Consider the following 25837-nt stretch of genomic DNA (forward strand, 5'->3'; position numbering starts at 1 on the left):
GTTGTAAATCTCAATTAGAGGAATTGCTACTTCAAAAAAGAACAATTTTGAGAATATTTTCAAATTGTCCTCAGGAAAAGTTACATCCAGTTATATTCCCAGCACTGTAGTCTTGCTAAAACTAGATATCACCATTCTTTTATTTATTTTTTATTTTTTTGAAGAAAGAGAGAGAGCAGGGGAGGGGCAGAAAGAGAGGAGGAGGAGGAGGAGGAGGAGGAGGAGAGAGAATCCCAAGCAGGCTCCATGCTGTCAGTGCAGAGCCCAACCCCAGGCTCGATCTCATGAACCATGAGATCATGACCTGAGGTGAAACCAAGAGTTGGGCACTTAACCGACTGAGCCACCCAGGTGCCCCTACATTGATGTTATCTTAAAGATTCTCATTTACACAGGAAGCAATCTTCCTAACACTATAAATGAATAGTTGTTTTATGAATACAACCATGGTTGCAATTTAGTCATGGTATTTAGTATTTTCCTCATATGCAATTCAAAACCCGTCCAATCTTGTTTTAAAAGATTAAATAACAATCACAGTTGTATTTGTAAAAATGACTATTCATGATAGTATTAGGAAGAATGTTATGGGGGCACTTGGGTGGCTCAGTTGTTTAAGCATCAGACTGTGGCTCAGGTATTGATCTAACGGTTCGTGGGTTTGAGCCATGTGCTGACAGCTCACAGCCTGGCGCCTGCTCTGGATTCTGTGTCTCCCTCTCTCTGCCCCTACCCCCATTCATACTTTGTCCCTCTCTGTCTCTGAAAAAAATAAACGTACAAAAAAATTTTTTTAGAAAGGAAGGATGTTATCTGTGTATAAGAAAAAGCGTATGAAGAGATCATTACCTTCTGTGTATGTACATTGAGCAATGCAAACATTTGACTCAACGTGCAACTTAATCTTACCATGGAATTGTATTCTAAGACGCTTAAGCCATCCTCGTGGATAGCCAGCCACATGACAGTACTTCCGAGTGGTGATGGAGTTATGGGCTGTGAAGAGATGAAAACATAATAAACGCTAACCAAATCACAGAAATAGTTTTTAGTCACAATGCAGTGCAACATTTGCAACAACAACAACAACAACAGCAACTTATTTTTATTAAAAATATCTCTTGAAGGAGAAAAAAGAGAACACGAAACCTACAGGGGGAAAAAAATCTCTCCTGGGGCAGAGGCGGTGGCATGTAATGGAAAGAGCAGTGAATGTGACAGCAGGGGACCTGGGTCTGCGTTCTCAATCTGCCATTTATTAGCTGTACAATTGGACACACTACTGAATCTCTCTGAGGCTCAATTTCCTCATCTTTAACATGGAACAACAGTGTTTACATCTTATTTTTCTTTTGTGTTAAGAGACTAAGAGTTAATGAGCTTGTGGGGTTTCTATGAGGACCAAAATCCTAATGAAACAAAACACATGTGTGTTTCTAAGGTGTGTAAATACATACTTTTTCTGAAAGTTTATTAAATCTGACACTCAAATGACTCATAATGATAGAATAAAAAGAAAAGATGAAACTGTGTGATGAATGGTAATGAGAAATACCAAATTTTCCACTAAATTCCTTATTGTAAAAAACAATGAAATTATATTAATAAAAAGAATCTCTCACCACTAAACCCCAATTAAAACCCATGAATGTTTTCGAGCATTCCACAATGATTGCTCAACAATAAGTGAATTTAACAATGACTAAAATTCTAACAAAAACTTAACTACTTCTCCTAAACCTTATGAAAGTATGCTGAGGCCATAGATAAGCAACTGGGATGAATCTGTAGTATTTATACATATACTATATTTGTATAAGGTAAAAGTTATCAGAATCTCATGTATAAAAACCCCTGGGTTGCTATCTACTGAGAGTCTGTTTGCTAAGGATAGGCAAGCATTAAAAGGATGCTGGGGTGCCTGGGGGGCTCAGTCAGTGAAGTGTCCGACTCTTGATTTCAGCTCAGGTCATGATCCCAGGGATTGAGCCCTGCATCGGGCTCCAGGCTGTGTGAGCCTGCTTGGCATTCTCTCTCTTTCCCTCTGCCCCTCCCCGTGCTCATGTTCTCTCTCTCTCTTTTTAAACAATTTAAAAATATATATATGTATGTGTGTATATATATATACATACAAATACACACACACACACACACACACATATATATATAAAAGATGCCATTTAACCTAAGCCATTGAACCCCCAGTCCTTTGATAAACAAAATGTTGTTTTTATTGTCCTTTGGCCAAACAAAATATGGCATATACATGCAATGGAATATTATTCAGCTTTTAAAAAGAAGGAAATTTGGACACACGTTACAACACTGGATGAACCTTGAAGACATTCTGCATAGAAAAATAAGCCAATCACGAGGATGTAGAGAAAGAGGAACCCTTCTGCACTGTTGGAGGGAATGTAAACTGGTGCAGCCACTCTGGAAAACAGTGTGGAGGTTCCTCAAAAAGTTAAAAATAGAACTACACTACAACCCAGCAACTGCACTAGTAGGTATTTATCCAAAGGATACAAAAATGCTGATTTGGAGGGACACTTGCACCCCAATGTTTATAGCAGCACTGTTGACAATAGCCAAATTATGGAAAGAGCCCAAATGTCCATCGACTGATGAATGGATAAAGAAGATGTGGTATGCATATAAAATGGAATACTACTCAGCAATTAAAAAGAATGAAATCTTGCCATTTGCAACAACATGGATGGAACTAGAGGGTATTATGCTAAGCGAAATTAGTCGGTCAGAGAAAGACAAATATCATATGATTTCACTCATATGTGGAATTTAAGATGAAAATAGATGAACATAGGGAAGGGAAGCAAAAATAATATAAAAAACAGAGGGAGACAAGCCGTAAGATACTCTTAAATACAGAGAACAAACTGAGGGTTTCTGGAGGGGTTGTGGGTGGGGGGATGGGCTAAATCAGCAAGGGGCATTAGGGAGGGCACTTGCTGGGATGAGCACTGAGTATCATATGTAAGTGATGAATCACTAAATTCTATTCCTGAAATTATTATTACACTATATGTTAACTAACTTGGATTTAAATGAAAAAATAATAATAATTTTAAAAAAGAAAAAAAGAAAGAGAAGCCAATCACAAAAGGACAAATACTGTATGATTCCTCTTACATGAGGTTTCTAGAGCAGTCAAATACACAGAACAGGAAGCAGAACGGCGGATATCAGGGCCCCGGGAGAAGGGAGAATAAGGAGTATGGAAGTTTAATCTGGGAAGATGAAAAAGTTGTGGAGATGGATGGTGGTGAGGGGAGCATGATAATGTGAATGTGCTTAATGCCACAGAAACGTACACTTAAAAACGGCTAAAATAGGGAAAAGAGTTAAAACGGTGTATTTGATAGTATATATACTTACAGCCCCCAATGGATGCTATTAAGCAAAGGAGGTGTCTGCATAGAATAAAGAAAGAAGAGTAAAGAAAAGATGCCGGTCATGCAACAAGCAAATGCTACATCATTATTTAATAATATTTCTGTGCTAAAAAAGCACAGAGCATATAATCAAAGAAGAATATTTAGTATTCCTTCCAATGCTGAAATCAGAGTTAAAATTCAGTGTAAAATGCTACTCTACAGTTCAAATCTAGTCCTTACATTTGTAAAAAACATGTTCAACTCCTTGCAAATATATTCATTTCACAGATGTTTAAGCATAATGACAGCACCCACTTACTCATTAGTATACAGCTTTCAGTACCAGGAGCAGTATAATTTCTTACCTCACAATGATACTGTCACTCATGGAATTAGAATGAGAAGATACCCTAGATTTTACTTTTCTAGTCTGAGTTGTCACTTACAGATGATAAAAATGAGGTTCAGAGAGGCTAACTGACTTGCCCAAAGTGGCACAGCTACTCAGCAAAAATGTATTACGTGGTATTTATATGCAAAGAATAACGGTGTGCACAAGATGAGGATTTCAGGATCAGTGAGTCTACACCCTCAAGATGCCTACAACTTATTAATGAGGACAGACCAAACACATACACACATATACCACAAAACAAGGAGTATTTTAGGAGCCTGAGAGACTATAAAGTGACATGGTTCCACAGAAAGAAGAGTTCAAAAAGTACAGTTCTCTTGGGGATTGGGCTGGCCACCTGCTGGCAGGGCTCACCTCTCCTTCCTCAGTATTCCCACAGTGCCCTGTCCCTGTCACTCTTAACCATGTTCACTCTACAATGCTTGTTTGCGGGCCTGTTGCAACACTGGATTGTGGGGTCCCGGAAGTTTGGGTACAACCCATCTGAAACCATGGGCTTATGTATCTCTAGATACATAATGTTTGGCAAACAGAAGTCACTAGACATTAAATAAACAAGTAAATGAGTGAGAGAGTAAATGATAAATGGGTGAGAGGATGCATGGATGCGGACAAGAAAGTGGAGTTCAGCTGCTGCCTTCAGTCTAGTGATGAGCCCGCAGAATGCAGGTGACTTAAGGTTGGCGGCAAGAGGGAGAAGCTGGTGACACTCCTGCCCTTTCCTTAGTGTCCCTTCATGGTTTTCTTTTCTTTTCTTTTTACATTTATTTTAGAGAGGGAGGGTGTGAGCGGGGGAGAGGGGCAGAGGGAGAGAGACAGAAAATCTTAACCAGGCTCCACGCTCAACTTGGAGCCCAATGCAGGGCTCGATCCCACAACCCTGAGATCATGACCTGAGCTGAAATCAAGAGTCAGATGCTCAACAGACCAAGCAGCCCAGGCATCCCACCTTATTTTCTTTTTAAAAGCCGGACATACTAAACTTGGGGTCACCGTGGTCACTGTTTTACTTCAGTGAACTGCACAGGGGCAACTATACAGGTGAAGGTTTCTATTCCGCATCTCCCTCCCATCCTTTCTTACTTTTGCAAGAAATAACTTGGCACCAAAGAATGGCCACTTCCTGGCTACTGTCAAATAAATGCGCACACAATCAGCAGCACTGTGTCCCCGGAGGGCCATCCATCTGGTTGACAGTCGCTGGCAGAGCTGCCTAAGAAAAGAACAGAAACGAAAACGCAAAAGCAAAAACATAAACCGTGTATCCTCCTCCCAAGGCAAAGCTCTCCTTGAGCCAATCCTAGGACAATTGGGGTACTGAGGTGTCACCCAGGAGGAGCTGTGATCTGGTGACTCCCATCTCACCACTGTCCACCCCTCGTCCTTTTGGCACATTCCTCTCACTAAATTCTCATACTATTAGTGCTTTCAGCATGACCCAAGTTCCCCATCTCCCACCCCCATTGGGCAAAGTTAAAAAAAGTCTGATAAGCTAACATCAAACCTTAGTGTAAATTAGTTTAAAAAGGCAATTTCTCATTGGGATGGCTTTCATTTTTAAAGAGAAGTACAAGACATTGAAACCAAAGAATGAATCCCTAATGGGGGAATTTTAGGTACTACCACCCCTGGCTTAGAGAGATGTCAGCTGCAGGGGAGATGCCTTAAATAAAATCACAATGGCAACTGCTTACTTCTACAGAGACAAGAGCCTGATCTTAAATGTTTCTATTTTGGAAAACTCATTGAATTGGATTTGCCTCTATTTTTAAATTGAATTACCCTTTCTTCATATAGTCTCTAAAACCAAAATTCCAAATTAGTTGAATTCAATCAAAAATTTATAGTAAAAAAATCTTGTGTAGGCAGATAGTTTGTTTTTATTCTAATCTGTTTATAATAGAATACCCCAAGAGATACAACTTGTTGGTAAACACTTCATAACACTAGACACAGTACTGGCCATTTTTTTTCTTTTTATTAGTAGGGTTAATTTGGACAAGAATGAATAAGATCAAATGAAAAGTAGATCTTCTAACTTAAGGTAAACATCTTTTCTTTAAAACTTTAAATACGGATTCTCAAGTTTCTAGGCCCATCTTAAATGAGAAGATTGATAACCTCTTGGTAGTCAACAGTATTAAAAAAATCTTAAGAAAATGATCACGTATAATGATTTTCATCTTTAAAATTTGAACAGCAAAATATCACCAAGAGACCAGTGTGACTCTACCCTTAAAGAGTCACAAGTACTTCCTTACCTTAACTGTTCTTCAGAGGAGTCATCTCTATACCTTTTAGGATAAAATTTTTCTATGACTTGTTTTAGAGTTTGATTTGCTTTGCACTGATTAGGAACATGCCCTGTTGGAGTTGAAAAGGGTCTTTCAAAATCTCCAATCTCCACCTAATTGCAAATCCAAAAAGAAAATAAAGGGTATTGAAGAGTGTTTTTTTTTAATTAGTTTCATTGTTTCTGAACATTCTTTATAATATATAAATCTATTTGTCATGATTGTGTGATTATGGAATTTATAACCATACACAAGTATTAATAAAATCTAAATTCCATTTGAATTCTAATTTAGAAAAAAATCTGTAATTCAAACATTTCAATTCCATTTCTACATCAACCACTCTTGGTTAATGTTGCCATCTAGTAGTATTTGCTAAGGGCCACTAATACTATTAGCTATAAGAGCATAGGATAATTTTTTGTTTTTAGGGTACTATTTTAGTTGCTAATAATAAAGCAAAATGGGAGCTAATAATAAAAGACAAAAGAGTTATAAAGCTATGAGAAATCTCAGAAAAGTATTATTTGTACTTAAGGGTCTCCACTGAATATGATGGGAGTAAGAATGACATTCTCATTACTGTCTTCCTAGATTTTCTGCATAAATGGTTCTGTATCCATCCACTTGCCCTATTATTCTGGGAATAGAGTCCTGTATTTCCCTTTCATCTTGAATGAAAGAATGTTCAATCCTTATCTCTATGAACAGGCTACACAGACGCCATTCTCTACCCACCCACCCATCTCTCTAACCACTCATCCCCCCATTCATTCGTCCAAACCTATATGGAGTCTCCATTATATGTCAGGCATATATTAAGTGAAGTGAGGAAAAAAAAAAAAAAAAAAAAAAAAACAGCTGAGCACAGTTCCTACCCTCAAAGAGTTTATTGTCTAACAGAGGAGGCTGAAGTATAAACAAGTTGAGTATAAACAAATTGTTTATACTTGTAATGACCCGTGTCAAGTGCCTTATAGAGGGTACCAAAGAGGGTTCAAGGAGGGAAACGGAGTGGGGACATTCAGATGAATGTACTACTGATCATTCACATCCTTACCTACAACACTCCCCAATAAACAGATGGAGGGTTCCATCCAGACTTGTCTGGGTCTCCATCTCAAGGGGATATTCTGCCTCCAGGTAAGCTGTTAGCACAACCAGCCTCTGAGATTCTGACCCCTGTGGCTTCTATTTTCTAGCTCTTAGTCTGATCCATTGCCATCTAAATTCCTTAGCTGAACCTTACACTTACAGTGTATTCTACCTTTCCAGTTTCTCTGACCAGTTTCTTAGTTGTTGGTTTCTTGGCTTGGCCCTGCTATTCAACTCTCATCCTCATTTCCTACCTCCTTCCCTAATTTCCCCACACTAAACACAAGGTGTCCATCTGTTCTTCAAACATACTGAAATCCTTCCCCCAGAGCAAGCTTTTTATTGTCCTCACCTATCACCAGACCATACTCAGCACAGCTATCTGTGAAACCTAAGAGCAAGCTTTATCCTCCAAGGAGATGGCAGTTGGACAACCAACAGTCACAAAAATAGGCCATTCAAGGCAACCTTTTCTCTTAGGGAACCCTACAGTGGAATCTCCAAGGTCAGTGTCAGAAGGAGCACATAAATGTTTGCAGGCTAACTGAAAATCAACTCAGAGAGTTCCCAATATGACTCACATCAACACGATGCCCTACCAGACACTATGCACAATGATTAACGATCAGCTCCAAGAATTTCCTAAGAAAGAGAGTATCAACAAGGGCCTAGAGATAGTCAAATCTTCAACAGAAAAAACTTTTCTTCTACAGATCTCAGATTAGTATATTTAATTTGTCTTCACAAAGACTACTCTGAGGAAAAGAGTTCGGAGATATTATTTAATTTTCCTTTCATAGATGGAGAAATTATACTTTTCAGTCAGTAACATGTTCAGAATTTTCTAGGTGTACGCATAGTCTTACCTCCCTACTCTTTCCTCAAATTCATCTAAAACATGTTAGAAGTGTATCTCTCTCAAAGACATTATAATTTTTCTCAGAAAAACTTTCTGATAAAATTAAAAATTGAAAGAGGAAGACTAACTTAAATTTTAGTGAAAATGAGAGTGATTTTAAAGAGATGCCTTTAGAGGACTAGAACCTAGAATGGCAAGGGATAGGAAATCATACCTAATCGTATCACCAAGAAAGTTTGTGACCTATTTGTGTTTTCCTTAGCTTTTCATTGCTTGCAAAATGAGAACCCTCAGTGCAGCAAGGATGCTTTAAAGTTTGGAGGACCATAAAATTGTTATAAAAAGTAAACTCAATTATTAACTATTCATTCATCCAATGGAGAATGGACTATGTGTAAGGCACTGTGCTAGGTACAAAGATGAATAGGGACAGCCCTTTCCCTCGGGGAGGCTACAGCCAGTGGTGTGAAGCAGAAACAAATGAATAATAATAAACCTTTGAAGTAAAGACAGTACCGTGCAGGACATGACAAAAACCCCAAGAGGGACACTTAACCCACGCAGGCAGAATTCAGGAAGTCTTCCTGGAATAAGTGACACCTCAGATGAAAATTGAAGGATAAATTGAGGAGCACCTGGGTGGCTCAGTCAGTTAAGCATCCGACTCTTGGTTTTGGCTCAGGTCATAATCTCGCAGTTATGGGTTCGAGCCCCATGTCAGGCTCTGTGCTGACAGCAAGGAGCCTCCTTGGGATTCTCTCTCTCTGCCCCTCCACCAATTGCTCTCTCTCAAAATAAATAAATAAATAAATAAATAAATAAATAAACAAACTTTAAAAAAAAGGATACATTGAAAGTAACAGGTGAAGGAATGGGGGTTGAGATGTTCCAGGCTGAGCGGACAAATAAGTACACAGAAGAGGTAAGAAAAAGTGAGCCATACGCAAGTCAGGGAATTGTGCAGGGAACCAAAGTCTCCATTTTGCTGGAGCATAAAGCTCAAAGCAGGGAATATTAACAGATGACGCTGGAGAGGCAGGCGGAGTGCAGCTCACAAATGCCCTTTGTAAATAAGGGAACGACAGCGAGATCCACCTGTCGGCTAGATCTCCACCCCAATTCCAGAGCTTCCAAAGCACCACGGCTCAGCCTCCCAGCCGGGTCTTAAGAAAATGGCGGCCCCCACTTCCTGTCCCTCTTTCCGGACGTTGCTCTTGCCACCCAACCGCCATTCTGTGCAGAAGCACACGCAGCCACATGAAGAAGCCACGGGTAGGTGTTCCCACTGATGGCCCCAGCTCAAGTCCCAGCTAACAGCCAGCGCCAGACGCCAGATATGTGAGTGAACTCTGCAGCGGCAGAGTCACAGCCAGCCTTTGAGCAAGGCCAGCTGCTGCCATATGCAGCAGAGACCAGCTGTCCTTACTCCTCCCTGCCCAAACTATTATGTTAAGTGGCTGAGTCCTGCAGTCATTTCTTTATGTAGCAATAGCTAACTAGAACAATCTCTCTAGCACAGATTTGTAGGGGATCAGACCAGAGAAAGGCTCATGAGCTAGAAGCCTGCTGCAGGAGAGCAGGCTTGACGCGATGGTGGTCCGACACCCAGCAATGGTGGCCAAAATGCAGACGAGTGAAGAGGAGAATGTATCTTAGAGTTACAATGGGCAGGATGTGGTGACTGGTGGGACCGAGTGAAAAGGAGGGCAGTCGGTGATGATTCTTGGACTCGAAGCTTGCATGAGGAGACAGCAGCACAGTGAAGATATAGAAGGTGAAGGAAAAGGAGAGAAGACAGTTCGGTTCCTGCTGGGCCGAATTTAAGTAGTGCATGAGAGAAGTGAACTGGAGAGAAAAGATTTGGGAACCCCTGGCACAGGTGGTAAATAAAGAGATGTCCTGGGACGGTGTGCACTGTGCAAGGACCACAGACTTCGGGAGATCTAAGCCTTTGTCCCAATGACGTATCACAGAGCTGCCTTAACATTGTTCCTTAATTAAGCTGTGCACAGACTCATTTGTGGTGGAGACTGTGAACTGCCTCTTACGACTCTTCTCTCCTTTCCGAGTAATAAAAACCTTGGACTTACTTAGGAGCTGTGCTCCTTGCCAGCCAGCTAAGACCATATTTGCTAGTCTCCCTTGTAGGCTGGCAAGGCCATACGACCAAGTTCTGACCAGGGAGACATAAATGGAAGTGTTCTCTGGGTAACTTCTGGAAAGTTTCTCAAAGGAGGAAAGGCATGCCCTGCTTCAGCCCTTCCTCCATCCTGATGCCTGGGACACTGATATAATAGCTGGAGCTCTGGTAGATCTCCAGGACCATGAAAAGGACATGTTAGGGAAAGAAGAATGGAGAGCAAGATAAAGCCCATGCCTCTGGCAACTCTGCAGAGGTGCCAGATTGCCTGTTTCACTACGTGAGAGACAAATACCTTTCTATTTGGATTAAGTCACTATTGATTTCTGCGTGTGTTTATAAACGTCTGAACTTAATCCTATTGGTACAATAGGTAAATAAAAGAAAGTGCTCTAATCTTTTAAAAGACCCATTCCTTTTTTTTTTTTTTTTTTTAATATTTATTTAGTTTGGGGAGGGCGCAAGCAGGGGAGGGGCAGAGAGAGCGGGACAGAGGATCGAAGCGGGCTCTGCGCTGACAGGCTGACAGCAGCAAGCCTGATGCAGGGCTCGAACTCACGAACCACGAGATCGTGACCTGAGCCGAAGTCGGACGCTCAACCAATTGAGCCACCCAGGTGCCCCGAAAAGACCCATTCCTATTAGATTACTGAATGATTTCAGCACGGCATCTTCAGCCCTGCAGCTCTACACTGAAATTCCTTTACTAAATGCAGAGCCTAGTGGGATACTGTTAAGATAACTAAGAAACCAGGTTCCACGAGGAATACTGTCTCAGTCAACATCACCGCCGTGGTTGTCAGCAATTCAGAGTCAAACTGTAATTATATGCCTGTAAGTTTTAAGGTGTTAATCACAGCAACGTGAATTTAAAGAATTACAAGGTATATTGTTTTGCTATACTTCAATCAATGTAGAAATTAGGATCTTACCTTTAACAAAATATTACTTTATATAACATGGAAGTTACCTGAGCTAAAAGAGCTGCCATTTCTAATGCCAGGTCCTTGTTCAGAGGAAAAAGTCCATTTATTATTTGATCATTTGTCTGATACATTAACAGCAACTTTTCTCTATCAGTCTCTCCGCGAGCTTGCATTGAGAAATACAGTCTTAAAAGAAGAGGAAATCTTTCGTTACATGGTATTCTTACAAAGAAAGAAAGGAAAGACAAATCCAGGGGACTGATACAGGGTTATTCTAAGGTAGTTCTCTACGTGATACAAACTTAGAGCATGACTCTCAGTCCATCTCTGTTTCTGTTTCATATTAGTATTTCCAGCAAACAGAGGAAAAGCTGCTTTGAGGTTAAGGAATGCTTCTATGCTATTTTTTTATGCCCTAAAATACCCAATCCTTTACTGAGGAAGGACCTAAGGTACTGAACGAAATTAAATATGCCCTTTCTTGTAAGGAATGCTGATGTAACCCTTCAATTCAATGGGCTGTATAAAAGCAATTGTCAAAACACTCATGATCTTTCCTAAATACCTTGGAAATATCACGGAAGAGAGAAATGAAGATCTGAATTCAAACTCAACATCAGGGGCGCCTGGGTGGCTCAGTCAGTTAAGCACCCGACTTCGGCTTAGGTCATGATCTCGCGGTTCATGGGTTTGAGCCCCACATCAGGCTCTGTGCTGACAGCTCAGAGCCTGGAGCCTGCTTCGGATTCTGTGTCTCCCTCTTTCTCTGCCCCTTCCCCCACTCACACACACACACACACACACACACTCTCTCTCTCTCTCTCTCTTTCTTTCTCTCAAAAATAAATAAACATTAAAAAAATTTAAAAAATCAACATCAAATTGGGGGTGGCAGTTTTCTCTGGAGGGTCTAAAAGATATTATTTGTACATTTTAACTTTTTTTCCCCCCACATCCAGGTAAGCATCTTTAGGAGCTCAAACATAGTTTACATGTGGTTATTATTACTTGTTGAAATAGGAGATATCTTCTGTTTGCCTAGGAGGACTTCAGCATTTCAGTGATCTTCTTTATTTATTCACTATGCCACTCCACTATTCGGGAGACCTCTGGGGGCTCTGACTTCAGGCTGTAGACCAGGCACAGGGTGCTATAAATGCTGTAGATGTTACGACGATGGGGTGGGTAAGCAATACACTGCTATACTTGAATGTTGGCAGGACAACAGAGTGGCAGGAAAAGAGAGATTTAGATTCAGCATGTGTTAGGAATGTGCCCAATTAGCTCTAAGTGGATTTTCAGCCTTTTCCTCCCCACACCCTTCCAGGAGAGGACACACTGGCATCAGTTACAGTATCTTTCACACTAATTATCTCTGTTGGCAGGGAATCCCAGGGAAGCATGGTGGGTGGACTCTGAAAAGCTCTTCCCTCCCATGACTTTGATAATTCTTCCCACCCACCACACTTAGGAATCGCCAACCCATGCAATCATTCAGAGTGGTCTCTGGAAAAAACAAATCCTAAGCCCTACTCATCTGTGACTGCATGATGATAAGCTGCTAACTCACAGAAGACTATGGTTGGGCAATAGAAACAGAGTCTAAATTCAAAATGCTACTAGGGTGCCTGGGTGGCCCAGTCAGTTAAGTATCTGACTCTTGATCATGGCTCAGGTCATGATCTCACAGTTCATGAGTTCGAGCTCCACATTGGGTTCTGCACTGATGGTGTGGAGCCTGCTTGGGATTCTGTCTTTCCTTCTCTCTGCTCCTCCCCTGCTTGTGCACTCTCTCTCTCTCTCTCTCTCAAAATGAATAAATAAACTTAAAAAAAAAAAGAGAGAATGCTATCAGCAAAGTGATATAAAACAAAGAGAATAAAGTTTAAGAAGAAAGCCCTCTCTTTTCGGCATAGCTTATTTCCTCCACTTGAAGTTAAGAACTACTCTGGTTTAAGTAAGGTTCTTAATAAAAGTTTGAATTGATAATAAAGGTAGAGGGAAAAAAGGACCAGATATGCAAACAGGTGCGGGCAAGAAGACCTAAAGTGCATTTTCTATTCTTATTGGCATGCTGGAAAGACGGACCTGGGAGGGGAAATGAAGCACTATGATCAAAAAGGGAAAAGCAATCCAGGGCAAGTATATAGGAAGACAATACGTACAATCGTTGACTGAAGCCCCTAAAGAAATAGTTTGCACTCCAACGACTGTACAAGGACTTGGAGAGAATGTGGAAAGGAACCAAAGAGTCACAAAAATGATCAAGAGTCAGAAACTCAAATCCACAGTCTTGGACAGACGAGGTGCCAGGGGAATGTGATGTGAGTGTCCCCAAAATGACCAGCTTCTAGGCACTCCCTAGTCCCAAAGAGGCCTGCAGCAGAGGAAGTGGGCTTCTCTTCTGCAGGCAGGGCCTGGGTTAGACAGCAGGGTATCTGCAAATGTGCACCTCCTCACTTGATACCAGGAAGCGGAATACTGTGGGATGGAAATGTTCAGGACCAGTTCTGACCCCTGGATGCTGCTTCTGAACGCGGTAGGGCTCTGAGCGCTGCTGGGGAACCCTTTGTTTGCCTCCAACTGGCTCCGTATTTCGTTCCTAGGAGCATTTACATCCTACTGTCGTCCTTCTCCTCCCCTTGTTAACTTACTGAAGGGGCAGCTTGCCTTCACCTTCCAGTTACCTTCCCGTCACTCCTCCATCCACCATGGTCTACGGCTAACACCACTGAACTGCAGTCGTGACCCCCCCACCCCCCAACCCCTTGCCTGCTGCTGCCTCTATGGCTACCATCTCAAGTCACCTGCTCAGAAAGCACCACTCTGCAAAGGCTTCCTCTATGGTCCCACAATGTCTTGTATATACGCATGTTATATTCATGGTAAGAGCCAATATTGGTGGACGTTTACTGTGCGGCTAGATCCAAGTGCTGTACATTTGCCAACATACAGTCCTTCAGACAACCCTAGAAGTAGGCACCATTTCCATTTCACATAGAGGGTATCTGAGGCACAGAGATGGTAAGTGACTTACTCAAGGCCACACAGTGAGTGGGAGAGCCAGGATTCTAACCCAGGCAGTTTCTCTCCAGAGGCCCTATTCTTCACTACTGTGCTCTACTGTTTCTGTTACAGCATTAATGACATTGCTAAGATTTCATGTCTGTTTCTCCCTATAAACTGTAAGCTTCTAAAGGGTAGAAGCTTACACCTCTGAACCCTCTGTTCACCTTTGAACCCCCAGGGCTTCCACAAGGTCTGGCACTGGAACACGCTGAACAGATGTTTCCTGAATGAATGGGTAAATGAGTGGTAGTAAGAATTGCCAATCATGGGAATTATTTGCCAAAACAGCCTGAAAAATCCCCTTCTGTAGTCTTGGGTAGTTTCCTCACCTGTAAGATGGAGATAATAGTGATACCGGTCTCATAGGGGAGTCGTGAGGATTATATGAGAAGATGCGTACAGGGAGCTCAGCACCAGGCCTGGTGTGTGGTAAGTGGTCAGTAAATGTTGGTTATTATTATTATTATTACTACTTGTATCACTAGGGTTCTTGTCTAGAGGTCTTCAGAATCACAAAAGTCCCTTCATTCTGGAATTTTTTTGTTTTATTTAAAACATTTTTTTTATCTTTATTTTTGAGAGAGAGACAGACAGAGTGCGAATGGGAGAGGAACAGAGAGAGAGGGAGGCACAGAATCCAAAGCAGGCTCCAGGCTCCGAGCTGTCAGCACAGAGTTTGATGCAGGGCTCGAACCCACAGACCGAGAGAGCATGACCTGAGCCGAAGTCAGATGCTTAACTGACTGAGCCACCCAGGCGCTCCTGTTTTGCTTTGTTTTGTTTTACGGTACAACAGCCTTTACTGTTTGCAACAGGAAGTGGAAGAGGACAGGACATGGGCACGACAGCTCTGGCACCCGGGGAAGTTTCAAAGACCTACTCTGTCTCTGTCCCCCAAAAAAGCGATTCTGGAAATTTTTTTAGTGTAAACATGGCTGGAAGAAATCAGATAAACTAGATGACCTGCCAAGATGTTTCCTGGCTTAGTAGCCAATGGATACAAGGTGCTAAAGCGGCAGAGATGGGAATGTTCACCTATGCTCCAAAAAGTAAGAATTAAAAAGCAGTACTGAAAATAATCTTCTTTTTTTTTTTAATTTTTAATTTATTTTTGAGGGAGCACAAGCAGGAGAGGGGCAGAGAGAGGGGGATAGAGGATCTGAAGCAGGCTCTGCGCTGACAGCAGCGAGCTCGATGTGGGGCTTGAACTCAAGAACCATGAGATCATGACCCGAGCCGAAGTTGGACGTTCAACCAACTGAGCCACCCAGGTGCCCCTGAAAATAATCTTCTTAAAAAATGTTTATTTATTTATTTTGAGAGAGAGAGAGAGAGAGAGAGCTAGCATGAGTGGGGGAGGGGCAGAGAGAGAGAGGGAAAGAGAGAACCCCAAGCAGGCTCCATGCTGCCAGTGCAGAGCCCGATGTGGGGCTCCATCCCATGAACCATGAGTTCATGACCTGAGCAGAAGTCAAGAGTCGGACGCTTCACCGACTGAGCCACCCAAACGCCCCTGAAAATAATCTTTTATTTCATAAATGGGGGTAGGAAGAGTTGTTTTCTTCAGGGAAGGACCCTTGCCGATTCCAGTTTGTTAAAAACATGTCTTGACTTTTGCAGTTTCAAATACACAGTAAGAAAGCAAATTAAACAAGCAGCTTAAGCATAAATAGAATTTAAATGTTAGTTTCCAAAGGACTGTCTATAAGAATAGGTTCAAATGCTATTAATTAGATCTTTAACCTCTGCATCTAAATAATTAAAATTCCATAACTTACTAAATATAAATACAAATTCCATGATCGAGAGCTGGTGTGTAGTTTCGCTTATTACAGGGCTGCTTGACAGATGAAGCATCGAGTCCTTGGCTGCAGGATAGGTCACAGCCAGTCCCCCTTCTAACTGTGTCACTGGAAATTAGGGCTCATTGTCTAAGCTATTTATACACATATGCAAAGTGCAACCATATTTAGAAGCACAGTACTTTCTCATAGCTGTGGCTAGCCAGCCATTTCAGACCTCTGTTAAAAATTAAACCTTTTGGTTGAGTTTCTTTTTTTTCTGATGTCAAAGATATTGTCATGGGACTTTTTGTTTTTACAAGGCAATCTTTATTATGTATTATTCACAACTCTCTTTGTCCCTTCTAGTGCCATTTGCTAGACTTGGATTATTACTCTTATCTCTGTTTCGAACTACCTTTCTGCATTTCATCCAAATTTAATTTGGGTTCTAACCATAGCTATCACAGACAGAATTAGTATGTATTAAGCATTCATAAGGTACACATTATTAGGAATAGTCTTAGACATGGAAATAATTCCATTTAGTTCCAATAAAACCAAATGAGAATTCCTGAACCTCTCTCCATAAAGATATATGGCAGGTCAAGTCCAGGAGCTGGCTGTCTTCAACAAAAGGTAACATTAAGAGACAGGGCAGCAATGGGGATCTCCAGATCAATGCTTCTCGAAAGTCAGTATGTGTAAGAATCACCTGGAGAATTGCTAAAACACAGACTCTTTAATGTCCAGAGATTCTGCTGGACTCAGTAGGTCTGTAATGGTGCCTAATAATTTGCATTTCTTTTTTTTTTTAAGTTTATTTATTTATTTTGAGAGAGAGAGGGAGAGAGAGAGAGAGAGAGAGAGAGAGAGAGAGAGAATCCCAAGCAGACACCATACCATCAGCAGGGAGCCTGACACGGGGGTCAAACCTACAAACTGTTGAGATCATGACCTGAGCCGAATCAAGAGTCAGACACTTAACCACTGAGCCACCTAGGCACCTCAATAATTTGCATTTCTAATGTGTTTCCATGGGATCCTGACGTTGCTGGTCTAGGACTCCAGCAACCATAGGACTAAACCAAAATCATCTGGAAAGTCCAAGTCTTCCAGCCTGCTATCCTTGCCAGTCACCAAAGGACCACAGATAAAGGCTACCATCAGTGGAAATGGGTTCTTCCAGGAGAGCCTATTAGATTTCCATTAGCTAAGTAATCCTGCTTATCTCCAGGAAGTAGGATTTTAAAACCTTAGATATCAAAGCTTAACAGTCACCTTCTTGTTACTCAGAACTCTTGCAAATTGCCATAGTTCATGAGCACCTAAACAGAGAAGCTCCAATGGCTCATGACCACCATTTATTCAGATCAAAGGAATCCATTCAAATACTGGGTGGCCTTTAGTGGCTGACTATAGGAGAGAAGTCTACAATAGGAATGCACCACATTTATTTAACCGTTCCCCTAGTAATAAACATGTAAGTCCCTTCCAACACTTATTTTTCACTGTTATAATATCCATGGCAAGGAAGAGACCGGGGTATATGGGGAATACCCTCATTCATGCATATGGATATATCTGTGGGACCAATCATTAGAAAAAGAAATCCCAAATTGGATCAAAGGCTATCACATTCTTTACGTATATAGTGTCTTTACTTCTTACATTCCAGTTTTAGGCCTATGACCATCTTTCAAAAGCCTCTGAAAGAAGTAACTACTTCACCAGTAATTCCACCAGTAATTCTTTCATTCTTATATTTTAGATTCCTTATTTTAGAGACTATAAGAGCCAAATAAAATCATCAAAATACCTTTTCATTTTTTTTGTACAGTTAATTGTCACCTGGTCAATGAACACTGTTTACTAAGTACTACCTTCTGCTGACACATGGAAGAAAAGAAGATATTTTTTAAAAAGAAACAAAGAAAATCTAGTTTCTGATCATATGCCAAAGTATATTAAAATTGTATCTGTTGGGGGCCCCTGGGTGGCTCAGTCGGTTAAGTGCCCAACTCTTGATCTCAGCTCATCTCAGGTTTGTGAGTTTAAGCCCCACGTCGGGCTCTGTGCTGACAGTGCAGAGCCTACTTGGGATTCTCTCTCCCTCTGTCTCTGCTCCTCCCCTGCTAGCTCTGTCTCAAAACAAATAAATAAACTTACAAAAAAACTGTATCTGTTGGGAAGATACGTGCTCCAGGCCCACTGGCTTTTCCCCAGTTCCTGAAACCCTCCAAGCAGCTTTCCTTCTACAGGCTTTGGAACATCCTTTTCTACTCATTTCCATGCTGCCACTTCCAGCCCCCTTCCGACCCTGGCATAAACATCATTTCCTCAAAGAAGTCTCCCGATGCCACCAGTCTAGGTCAGGCCTCTTCCTGTGTGCTCTTACAGGACCACATTCTTTTCTTTCAGAGAACTTAGTGTGTAATTATGTGTTCATTAGAGTTATTGTATGATTAACTAACTATAAATTCAAAAGATCAGGGACTGTGTTTATGTCTGCTTCTGTTACCACTTTATTCAGAGCATCTAGCTGAGTGCCTGGCTTACAGGTGAAGCTCAAAGATTATAGAGAGAAAAAGAGGGAATCTGAAAGAATGAGAATATGAGTATGTGACTTCTTAAAAGATTTGAGTGAACAGAAGCATTTCTTCTTTTAAAAAAATTCTTTTAAGTTTTATTATTTAAATAATCTCTATACCCTACATGAGACCTGAACTCATGACCTTGAGATCAAGACTCACATGCTCTTCTAACTGAGCCAGCCAAGCGTCCCAGAAATATTTCTTCTTACTACAGATCTTCAGTAGGGTATTTGAGTATTTAGTCTTTATGAAAAGATTGTGATGTTAAAGAAATTGTTGAAAGTGAAAAAAATTCACCCTTGTACCGACCACCCTAAGAGAGAAGCTATTCTTTCTTATAGTTTTTTTCTAATCTTTGTCCACATGCATATTTTTATAAAATACAGCCATCCATGACATGAAGAGACTAGAGCTAGAAACAAAATCTTATGTGACAGTTTCTTCTTAGAGAAGTAGAGTTTCCTTTTACAGAAAAACGAACACACAAACAAATACTGTAACTTGCAAGGCTATTCAATAGAAAGCATAGGCGCATGATGTGAGCATAACGGTACACACATACTTTGGTGTTTGGACACAGCATTTACACACCTGTTTTTATAAGTCAGACGAACAGTTCTCGTACCTTCCCATTTCCCAGGCTGCTGTTCTTTGGAAGCCTGTTCCCACTTAGAAATAATGTCACAAATCTAGAAGGGAAGTGGAAATTGGGGATTTATAGTAATTTTTAAATCAGCACTTTTGGAAGACAAGCATGTCTGCAAACTGAAAAATTTCCAATTAATATGATCAAACCAAATGGACTGAAGCCATTTGTTTTAAGCTCCGGTGTACCCTTGGTTTTAGATTTAATTATAAATTGCTCTTTGGTCCACTTATCCTTTTGGACACCCATTAACTCTGGACTGTAGCCATGAATTTCTTAACCAAAAAGGAATCTTAATGAAAGACTACATGAGAAACAAGAAGATTCCAGGAATTACTTCATAATTTAGTCACAGAAGAAGCAACTTTTCCACCTTCTGAGTTTATGAAGACTGGAATAACTGAAGTTATCTCAAAGACACTTGCAATATAGTCTTAAGATTCTTTGATTGGGAAAGAATAAAAATTCTTCAGGAACCAAATAAACGCTTGCTTGTTTTTCAACAGGTCATTTAGAGAATTATAAATAAAAGTTTTCACAACCATGTGATAAGCAGTTATTCAGCAAAGCCCCTAACGTTTACTCAGCTCAAGTCAACCAAAAATGCTAGTTTATCTTCTTGACTAATTATTAACAACAGTGCTCTAGGAATGTGTGTCTCAAAATTTACATTTGAATTTGCTGAACTAAATAGGACATAGCTGGAGCTGAGGAGAAAAAGACATTCACTTATCTAGATTTCTCAATATGTAGCCACATAGGCAGGGGTGTAGGGGTGGGGGGATGGTAGCACACCTACCAACCAACATTCCTAATGAACTAAGTATGAACTTCAACAGTATTCGGTGGAACCCCTTCAAGCCCCAACAGGTTGACCTGCAAGTGAAGCTGGGCTTTGATAGTTTGACGAAAGAACTCACATTTCATGTCCTCTAAACTTATGGCAGCTATTGCTTATGAGTCTATTTCTTCTCCTATTCTGCCCCAATTCTTTCATCTTTGAATCATAGGGACACCTTCGCCCCGTAACAAGGCACTTACTCCCGAGAGCAATCAAGGACCGTATCAAGTAGGGAAAGGGTCCAGACCCAGTTCTAGCTGTGTGATTTGGGGTAAATCATTTTTTGCTCTTGGGGTTCAGCTTCCTTGTTTGCAAAATAAGTGGGCTAATTCCGATCAGGTTCCTTATGGTTCCATATTCTCTATTTCTAACTGTTGCCATTGCTACCTGGAAACTTTGTTAGTGTCATTTTACTATGACCTAGGAAAGAGTTTTTAAGTCTTCCAATTTTCCATCTTCGTTTGTGATTTTCCTTATGTTTGGAATTCCTTCTTTATCTCCATAGGTCCATTTTCTACCCATCCTTCAAAGTCCAGTTCAACTCTTCCTTATTTTCTCGTGCTGAACTTAATCTCTCCATCTGTGGAATATTCACAGCACTCTTAAAACATTTATCACTTTCAATTCTAGTTTAAGGTTATCAGTGTATAAGGCTGCTCCTCCCGAAGCAAATCATAAGTTCACTGTGAACAGGGACTAGCCCAGCTCCTCCAACAGCAGAAAGAAGTATTGTCTTGTGAATGAGTACAATAAAAAGCTATTTTATTAGAGCTTCCATACGTCCACTCTTATTACCCTACTAGTTGGGGCAATGTTGCTATCACTAATCCTTCCCCTATCTTAACATGGAATATGTGTGTGTGCAGATTGTGTCAAGAATTCTACGACTTCAACAAAGTCCCGCAACCCTTTTTTATTGGGAAGATTAGATTACTTAGAATTTTTGAAACCTCTTGAACTAATAAGCTTTTTGCAAATAGCAAAAAGTAGCTTCTTTGCTGTTTGTGGGGTCTGCCTTCTTAAAAGGAGTTGGCTTTACCTTAACGTTTCCTTGAAGACAATGCTCTAAATCCCTGCCAGAAGGATCGTCTGTGAATAATGCAAAGCCAGACTGTGTTGGCTTTCTCATGCCTGTATCCTGGTTCAAAGTATTCAAAAACTCTTCCACTGTGGTGGACGCATCAAATCCAACTACCTAAGCAGAAATAACAACACTGTTCTCTTAATAAAAGCAACTATGTACATTTCAAACTTAACTTTCAAAAAGGATTTAAGGGAGAAACAGGCTATATTTGATGCATGATTTATGATAACGTATATTTATCTAGATGCTTAAACTCCCCCCCACACCACAGCTCCACTGGAGAAAATTAATGTCATCTTAATTGCTAGCTTGCTGTAAGAATTCAGAAATCTTGGCTTCAGCCAACAGACATAAATTCAAAATACAAAGATCATTTGACAGCTATAAACATCTTGCAGAGATATCATGCCTACCCGTTAAAAGGAAACCAAGAACTACAGTACAATATGAAATATTTAAGCAAATGAAAAAAATTGCATAAGAAATGCGCTTAAACAGTCACAGGGATGTAAGTAGAGCATAGGGAATATAGTCAATATCCTTGTAATAACTTTGTATGCTGACAGATGGTAACTAGACTTATCTTTGTGATCATTTAGTAATGTATATAAATGTCGAATCACCATATTGTACACCTGAAAGTAATTAACATTGTGTGTAAAGTGCACTTCAATTAAAAATGAATAAATACAGAAAAATAAATAATGTCTGTTCCTTTAATATGCAGTTATTTATCTGAATTCTATGATAAAAAAAAAAACTCTGGCTACTAAGACTAATTGCCAGCTTTGGAACATGTTTGCTTCAGGTAATAAGCGAACATCTATATCTGAGAGCTGGAAGGGCTTGGAGGAGTTTTCCCACATAATTCCTGAGATCTGGAGACTTCAAAAAGACTAAACTTGTACACACCCACTGTCAGTAATTATTTTCTCATCTAGCAAGTACACTGGTTGGGAAAGGCATCAACCAAAGTATTTTTGATTTTTTCCATGAGAGTTGTAAGGGCAGTAAAATTCCTCCCTTATTTGGCTCAATGTGGATTGCAGTTTGAATCCTTCTTCGCACAATGGTTTCAAAACTCAGCTGTTCTGATAGAAGACGTAACATATTTGCACATTTACGGTCACTGCCAGCTGCTGACAAAGGTAGGTAGGCAGTCTCACTCCTCTGTTCCACAGAGGACACACGCATGATTCAAGGTTAAGCAAGCATGCTTTCATCAGCCAGAAAGTGTAACCCACCTGATAGATCCCATTCATGAAGTGCACGGGGATACTGAAGGGCAAAGAATGATGATAAGGGTTTCGAAGAAGGGTTGAAAGGATTTCCATCCTTGAGGGTCTTGCTTCTCTGTCTCCATTTTGTTGTGTTCTTTCTACGCACCGTTGGCAGTAAATGGCATATTTTCCAAATTCTGTCCTATAATATACAACTTAAGATAAAGCCTAGGAATAAATTTAAGACACCCTAATACATTAGGTACGTGTACATTACAATGTATTATGCTAATTTTGACAATAATTTTTCTTTTTGATAAAAGTTGTTAAAGTTGAGTTGTTGAAGTGTTACAACTTTTCGCAAATTCTAGTTTCTTCACTTTTGCAACGGACTGAATCGAACTTCCCCACAAAGCATTTTCCCTCTTTATTGTATTATTATCATCACAAAATGAATTTAAAGTTACCAGTCATTATACAGTAAAAATACAGTAATTACATTAACAAACACAAAGGAAATAATTGTATAAAAATAGTATAGGATAACTCAGGAAAAACATGATGTAGCAGAGTTCTCCTTTGAGGTTAGTGCTTGACTGCTAAACAAGGTAGAAAAAATATCTCCAAAAAAGCAAATAGATGTATTTTCTTTCTTTACCCTATAAAACATGCACTTTAAACATGCTTAAAAAATTTTAAGCATTAAACAAAACCTCTGGAGTAAATAAATACAAAAGCTGGATAGAGATCTTATTTGCCCTCATTTGTTACATACAATTTTTATGAAAGCAGATTGATAATACCTCCAAATATATTTGTGTTGTGAAATTCCTTCTAGGCAGACTTTAAAATGTCACCCTTGGGGCGCCTGGGTGGCGCAGTCGGTTAAGCGTCCGACTTCAGCCAGGTCACGATCTCGCGGTCCGTGAGTTCGAGCCCCGCGTCAGGCTCTGGGCTGATGGCTCGGAGCCTGGAGCCTATTTCCGATTCTGTGTCTCCCTCTCTCTCTGCCCCTCCCCCCTCCCCCGTTCATGCTCTGTCTCTCTCTGTCCCAAAAATAAATAAAAAACGTTGGGAAAAAATTTTAAAAAAATAAATAAATAAATAAAATGTCACCCTTTAGGGGCGCTTGGCTGGCTCAGTTGGTAGAGTGTGTGTCTCTCGATCTCAGAGGTGTGACTTTGAGCCCCAGGTTTGACATAGAGATTACGTAAAAATAAAATCTTTAAAATGTCACCCTTTGTCTAGGGGCTCTTCAGTGACTTCAACTAAAATCACATGATGTTGGGGCGCCTGCCTGGCTCAACTGGGAGAGAATGGGACTCTGCATCTTGGGGTCTTGAGTTCAAGCCCCATGTTGGGTGTAGAGATTACTTAAAAACAAACTCAATAAATGAAAATAAATAAACAAACAAACAAACAAACAAATAAATAAAGTCACACAACTTTGATCACAGTCTCCAAAATATAATCTGAATTGGGGAATACTTTCCCACTATTTCCAAGTTGTTTTGTCTCATTGTGTTGGTCTGTTTTAGACCCAGAGTCTATTTAAGCAACCTAAGGTGAACTTGTTGCACAAAATGATCCTGATAAGCCTTGGCTGGGTGCCCTGGGTCTCACTGTAAGAAAGCTATTTTGACAGTTGGATTTTAGATGTCTTTTCTAAGGGAGTAAAAATTCTGAAGTAATTCAAATACACACAAGCATAAGAGGAGGGAAAACTATCAGGGAAGTTTTCCTACATAAAAGAATTCAAGTAGAGATGGGGTGCCTGGGTGGCTCAGTGGCTTCAGTGTCCAATTTCAGCTCAGGTCATGATCTCACAGTTCATGAGTTTGAGCCCCACATCAGGCTCTGTGCTGACAGTTAAGAGCCTAGAGCCTGCTTCAGATTCTGTATCCCTGGCTCTCTACCCCTCCCCAACCTGCATTCTGTCTCTCTCTCAAAAGTAAATAAGCATTTAAAAAAAAAAAAAAAAAAAAAAGAATTCAATGTAGAGAAAAGTAGCCACAGGGAAAATGAAGGAAACAAAACACTTGCTTTTAATGAGCACCCACGAATGCTAAGTCATTCATCCCTGAAAAGTACATAGACTTTTCACTTAAAAATATTCTTTGTCATACTCCTGAAATCATTTTTGCACTATATGCTGATGTGGATGTAAATTAAAAAAATAAAATTAAAAAAAAAATTCTTTGTCAGTTTTTCAAGCTCTTATTGCAATCTCCTGTAAGAGATTTAACATAACAAAGGAAATATTTTCCAAGCCTCATATAAACGGTAACCAAGGGCTTCCTGTACCCACTTTTGTTTCACACATTTCTTCCACAAATATACCTGACAGGTTACTAAATACTTATGACTTATTGTAGACTTTCAGAGACAACACAAACGGTTCAGCTGGCTAGTTTTCTGCACACCTGGAATCTGCATTCCTCTTTAGGTGGAGCCTGAGGAGCCACAGGAAAGGATGATGGGGAAGGAAGAGCCCAACACAGAGAGCCAAGAGCTGCCAGCCCTGGGCAAAGAGAAGCACCATAGGTTAGACACCATCTGGCAGTCAGAGATCCACGTGAGAATCAGTGTAACCGACAGATTATGAGGAAAGGGATGATGATAGTCTTTCTTGGCCCCCAAATGTTTTTGCTTCTTCCACATCAACATTATCTGCTTAGAGCATTTATAATATATAAAAACATAAAACCTCCTGCACATTCCATAATCCATCTAAGTCGTATATGCTATTGTCCACAACTAAGGTACCAAAGGCCACGTAGATAGGGTAGCCTTTTTTGACATCATACTCAAAGATTAGGGACATCGTTCCTTTTTTGTTCATTTATGTATTTACTCATTCATTGAAATACAGTACTGGCTATGAGGAAAGACAGACTGAAAAACAGTAAAAAATCATATACCCCAAACCACAACCAATCTACTCACACATACATGCATATATATTTATATATATATATATATGTGTGTGTGTGTGTGTGTGTGTGTATGTGTGTGTATATATATATATATATGCGGCAAGTATAAAATATTAGCAGAGATTATCTTTTTATAATAGGATTGTATTTAGTTTTTTCTTTTGTTCTGTCCTGTACTCTCTTTTCTCCTTTATTATTTTTGATTAAGTATATTTTCAATCATTTTATGAATGTTATATGAAAAAGAAGGGGAAAAAGGTACTGTCCTCTTGAGTTACCTACAGTCTAGGAGAAGAGTTATATATTTTACAATAATTTACAATGTAACATGGTTAATACCATGTCATAATTTTTTAAAGTATAACCAGTGGAGGGAATGACTATCTACTGTGGGAGTCAGGGAAGAATTCACAGAAGAGATGTTGCCTGGGCTGACTGTAAAGTCTACAGGGTGGGAAGAGAGAAGGGGGATGCAGGTAACAGTAAAAATGGCAGGTTCAAGGTGAAGGATACATAAAGGCACAGTGTGTCTGAAGAAT

The 25837-nt window shown here is 40.2% G+C and overlaps 1 protein-coding gene across 5 annotated transcripts in view; it reads right to left on the reverse strand.

The window, feature by feature from the left end:
- Window positions 1-25837, reverse strand: part of PLEKHH2 (pleckstrin homology, MyTH4 and FERM domain containing H2) — a 114695-nt gene that overhangs the window by 4241 nt on the left and 84617 nt on the right. Inside the window, exons 21-29 of one of the 5 annotated variants that reach the window (XR_009602535.3) lie at window positions 24786-24883; window positions 22387-22564; window positions 21098-21253; window positions 19163-19260; window positions 11172-11313; window positions 6075-6220; window positions 4897-5026; window positions 3400-3434; window positions 910-996 (exon numbers count right to left, since the gene is read on the reverse strand). Coding sequence is in view for 2 of the 5 variants with exons in the window: in XM_060607566.3 (XP_060463549.3) it covers window positions 910-996; window positions 4897-5026; window positions 6075-6220; window positions 11172-11313; window positions 19163-19260; window positions 21098-21253; window positions 22387-22564; window positions 24786-24883 (1035 nt within the window). In the remaining 3 variants the exon portion in view is untranslated. Of the gene's footprint in view, window positions 1-880; window positions 997-3399; window positions 3435-4896; window positions 5027-6074; window positions 6221-11171; window positions 11314-19162; window positions 19261-21097; window positions 21254-22386; window positions 22565-24785; window positions 24884-25837 lie in introns of those variants that run through there. The other 4 variants (XM_060607596.3, XM_060607566.3, XR_009602540.3 and 1 more) reach the window with 4 other exon arrangements.

Source organism: Panthera onca, chromosome A3 (assembly GCF_046562875.1).
Source record: "Panthera onca isolate mPanOnc1 chromosome A3, mPanOnc1 haplotype 2, whole genome shotgun sequence".
NCBI lineage: Eukaryota > Metazoa > Chordata > Mammalia > Carnivora > Felidae > Panthera > Panthera onca.